Genomic DNA, 4665 nt, shown 5'->3' with positions numbered 1-4665 from the left:
ATTCAAAAATTTTGTCTCTCCTTTTCTTGAACATTAGCTTTACAACGCATTACCTTCACAGAAAATTACTAGGTCCACATCGGATTCCTATAGTCAGAGTTATTGTTTACCGAAAAACAATTAACCACATATTTTTGAACTACAGAAATCGCCATTAATTTCCGGAGATCTTTGTAATTTGAAAATGAAATTTGAAATTAAACGGATTGCAGGCTTCTAGAACCCTCAGGTGACATCCTTTTCCACTTTGGTTGACGCGTAGCTTCCAGAGATTGTGGCCACATATCAGGAGAAATAAAAGCTTCATGTCGTCAGGGTACGCGGTAATAAGTCAAATGAACACGATACCGTGTTGAAAACTTACTTCAGTCTTAGGTTTTCTCTGTAGACCTGGCTGTTGTCTTATCTGATCATTCCAATCGAATATTTCAGAGTAAAATAAGTGTATTATCGAAAAGGCAAGATCCTCTTCCTGTCAGGAGTTAAAATATAGTTCGAAAGAGAAAGAAAAGTTGTGTTTCTATCTCTGGGTTTCTCCTTGTGTAATCCTTTCTTTACAGGTTTTTCATACGCTTAAATATAAAACTAGGTGAGAGTAAAAATAGAAGATACAGCATTATGACCGACAACACCGATTAAAAACGGCAGCGCCACGAGGCATAGAGCTAGAAAACATTTAATTGAGAGGATGAAGGAGAAATCTCCGACTTCTATCAGGAACTGCCTGTAATTGACACGACCAGTATTTGGTCCGAAGCGAAAGCAGAACGCTAAAGGGATGACCGAATAGATGAGTAATTAAATGTTAAACACGGAGAATAAAGACAGGGCATCGACGTTGTGTATGAGAGGACTCAAAGAAAAAGTATTGGGGTTCAAGTCTTCAGAGACGTTGCCTTGGTGGACGGAGGAGGCTTCCTCAGTTCCCACCCGGAAGTCTGGCCCTGTCTTTCTTTCTCTCTTTTCCTCTTCCTCTTCCTCTCTCTCTCTCTCTATTATGCTTTCTGTTACCCTTGCCTTTCTCTCTTCCCTCTCTCTCTCTCTATCCCTGTTTCTCTCTCAAAGCGCGATCTTTCTCGCTCTTTCTCTCTCTCTCTCTGTGTCCCTGTTTCTCTCTCTCAAAGAGCGATCTCTCTCTCTCTCTCTCTCTCTCTCTCTCTCTCTCTCTCGCTTTCTCTACCTCTCTATCTCTCTCTACCTCGCTATTTCTCACACTCTCTCTCTCTCTCTTATACGAAACTCCGCGTCAAGATACTGTTGACCACCCACCAACCATCCCTCCTCCCCACCTCTTTCCCTTCTTTTACTCGCGTCGTATAAAGCTCCTCCTCCCGTTCCCTTCCTCCTCAACCTCCTCCGTCCTCTCCTCTCTATTTCCATCCAAAAATCAAATACACCTACGCAGACACACCCACAAGTAAAACTGCGTCGGAAAGAGAGCCATATAGAATTAGGAGACAAGAAACGCAAGGAGAAGTAACATCAAGCGCTTGAGAGAAGCGAGACGATGGCGACCGCGAAGAGGGCCGTCGCCCTCTTCCTCCTCCTCGCAACCGCGGCGGCGTTGATCGCCCCATCGGCGGCGCAGTGCGCGAGCCAAACCTTCGCCGGCGGCGCGACGTACGCGCGGTGCGCGTCTCTGCCCCGGCTCGGCGCGTCCCTCCACTGGACCTACCGCCCGGCCGAGGCCGCCGTGGACGTCGCCTTCCGCGCGCCGCTGGCCTCGTCGGGCTGGGTCGCGTGGGGGCTCAACCCGGCCGGCGCGCGCATGGTGGGCACGCAGGCGCTCGTCGCGGTCGTCGACGGCGCCGGCTCCGTCGCCGCGTTCCAGTCTCGGATCGACAGCTACAGGCCGTCGATGCAGCGCGGGGAGCTGAGCTTCAACGTTTCGCGGCTCTCCGCCGCGGTCTCCGGCGGCGTCGTCTCCGCGTTTGCGACGCTCAGACCTCCCAACAACGCCACGAGAGTCAGCCACGTCTGGCAGGCGTCGACCGCGCTCGCCAGCGGCGTCCCCGCCGGCCACCCCCCCTCCGGCGACAACGTGCTCTCCTTGGGCACCCTCGACTTCCTCTCCGGCGACTCCGTCGCCAGCGGAACCAACGTCAACCGCCGCAGAAACGTAAGCTCTCTCTTTATCTCTATCTCTCTTGCCTCTTTCTCTCTTCCTCTCTCTCTCTTTCTCTTTTCGCTCTTTCTCTCTTTCTCTCCTTCTCTCTTGCTCTCTTTCTTTCTTCCTCTCTTTCTCTCTTGCTCTCTTTCTTTCTTTCTTTCTCTCTTTCTCTCTTTTATCTCTCTTTCTTTCTTTTTATCTCTCTTTCTCTCTTTTATCTCTCTTTCTTTCTTTTTATCTCTCTTTCTCTCTTTTATCTCTCTCTTTCTCTCTTTCTATCTCTCTCTTTCTCTTTTTCTTTCTCTCTTTCTCTCGGTCTCTCTTTCTCTCTTTCTCTCGGTCTCTCGGTCTCTCTTTCTCTCTTTCTCTCGGTCTCTCGGTCTCTCGGTCTCTCGGTCTCTCGGTCTCTCGGTCTCTCGGTCTCTCTTTCTCTCTTTCTCTTCTATCGTTCAAAGGAATGGAAGACGGACAGTAGCTTGAGATGGACTGAAGGGGACTTGCCCCGTTCCTGTTGGCTAGGATTCGTGTTTTGCCGATTTAGATGAAAGTCCTCTGATTTTGATGAAGGCTGTGTTAACTAGTTCATCGGGCTTGTTTTGGTTGGAAATGGGGATGAGGAGATTGATTTTTTTTATTTTTTATGATGTGGGTGGTGCGCAGGTGCACGGGATATTGAACGGAGTGAGCTGGGGAGTGCTCATGCCGCTGGGCGTCGTCATTGCCCGCTACGTTCGGGTTTTCGAGTCGGCGGATCCCGCCTGGTTTTATCTCCACGTCGCGTGCCAGTGCTCCGCCTACGTGCTCGGCGTGGCCGGGTGGGGAACGGGGCTCAAGCTCGGCAGCGATTCCCAAGGCATCCAGTACTCTAAGCACCGGGTCATCGGCATCGTGCTCTTCTCCCTCGCCACGCTTCAGGTACCCATCTCACCTCTAACCTCCTCGATCAATCACGATCGAAACCCTTAAAATCATCGTCCACCAACTATTTTGGCGATATCGGCACAATTATCGAAATCTTTTCATTTCACTATTACTGTTACTGTTACTCTGTGCGCCATCCTCATCTGTTTTCATTAATACTTCTTTCCTTGAGCTTCTATCGTATATAATTGTTTTTATCATGCTTCAAAATATACTGTTAGTACGGGTACCGTTATTATTTCCTTCTCTTAATCTTTATTTCTGTCTGCGCTTCTTATTACAATTAAGAGTAGAGTTGTTACTATGTGCACCAGTATCGTTTGGTTTTGTTCATCTTTTGTTTTTTCTGCGGATATCTGTCTATCGGTATTCATTTATAATAATTATCACGGTCGTTGTTACTCTAATCGACTATCAAAGTATGACATGGATAACCTCTGTCTATTCATGTGAATCCTTTTGTATTTGTTCTCATAATTGCATTGTTGTTGATACGGAATTTCAGGTGTTTGCGCTGTTCTTGAGGCCAAACAAAGATCACAAGAGGAGGATATACTGGAACGTGTACCACCACTTGGTGGGCTACTCCATCATCGTGCTGAGCGTAATCAACATTTTCGAGGGATTCGAGATCCTCGACAGGGAGAAGAACTGGAGGACGGCGTACATCGGCGTGATCTCCGCCATTGCCGGGGTTGCCGTGATTCTCGAAGTCTTAACCTGGTTCATCGTCATACGCCGGCGGAGGAGCACCGCCGCTAGAAAGGGGACCAACAACGGCACGGCGTGATCGCTATCTAGACTATAGTTTCTTTGCATATTCTTTCCACAGAACCCTCTTTCGTGTGACTTTTATCTTTCCTTCTCTCTCTATCTTTTGACCCATCGTGTACCCATTTTTTCTCCGCTCTTATCTTATACGACGGTTGTGATTTTTTTGTATTGACGCGTTTTACGTACTTTCTCCACCTACTCTGCCACTTCTCTCTTCATCTCAATTCCCATGACGCCGCATCTTTCTCTACCTAATTTCTCTCTCTCTATTCCCTCTTTATCTATTCACTCTTCCTACTTTCTCTCTTTATCTATTCACTTCCTTTCTATATTCTCTCTTTACCAACTGTATCTCTCTCATTTTCTCTCTACTCTCCATTGCGAAATGGTTGGTGGGTCAGATACAGACTGGATGTCACTAGTAGCGTGAATAGCAGGTCCTTGTTGACCAGAAAAACAAATATGCAAGTGTAGGAAACGGAAAAGATGGATATTCGGTCAATGAAAGTTAGGTCACCTATTTCTATGGTACGGTTTATTCCAGATTTGAGTTGGTAGCTCCCTCCGTACAATAAGCATTAGTCCTCGTCTCCATCTCCCTCATCATGCTTTTTAGCGTTCTTGTAAGTTTTCACTACGCATACCATCACAACCCAATCATCATCATTACCGCTGTCATTACCATAAATGTTTGTAAAGATAGCAGCAGTAAAAAGCAACAGAAACCCAAAAGTTGAGGCCTTTTGTTAGTACATCGTCAATAATCATTCTCATCCGTATCAATATCGTTTATGTAATTAGGAGGAGAGGTCGAGAGAAGCTCCAGAAAAATGAAACTCGCGGCTTATATTATTGACTTG

At 47.1% G+C, this 4665-nt stretch overlaps 1 protein-coding gene across 1 annotated transcript; it reads left to right on the top strand.

The window, feature by feature from the left end:
• Window positions 1–1409: 1409 nt before the first annotated feature.
• Window positions 1410–3973, top strand: LOC144707479 (cytochrome b561 and DOMON domain-containing protein At5g35735-like). Its single transcript, XM_078580604.1, has 3 exons — window positions 1410–2119; window positions 2771–3025; window positions 3537–3973. The coding sequence occupies exons 1-3, from the start codon at window positions 1508–1510 to the stop codon at window positions 3819–3821; spliced, it is 1152 nt and encodes a 383-aa protein (XP_078436730.1). The 5' UTR covers window positions 1410–1507; the 3' UTR covers window positions 3822–3973.
• Window positions 3974–4665: the final 692 nt, after the last annotated feature.

Source organism: Wolffia australiana, chromosome 9 (assembly GCF_029677425.1).
Source record: "Wolffia australiana isolate 7733 chromosome 9, ASM2967742v1".
NCBI classification, from domain to species: domain Eukaryota; kingdom Viridiplantae; phylum Streptophyta; class Magnoliopsida; order Alismatales; family Araceae; genus Wolffia; species Wolffia australiana.
This window is presented reverse-complemented; position numbering and strand designations above follow the sequence as displayed.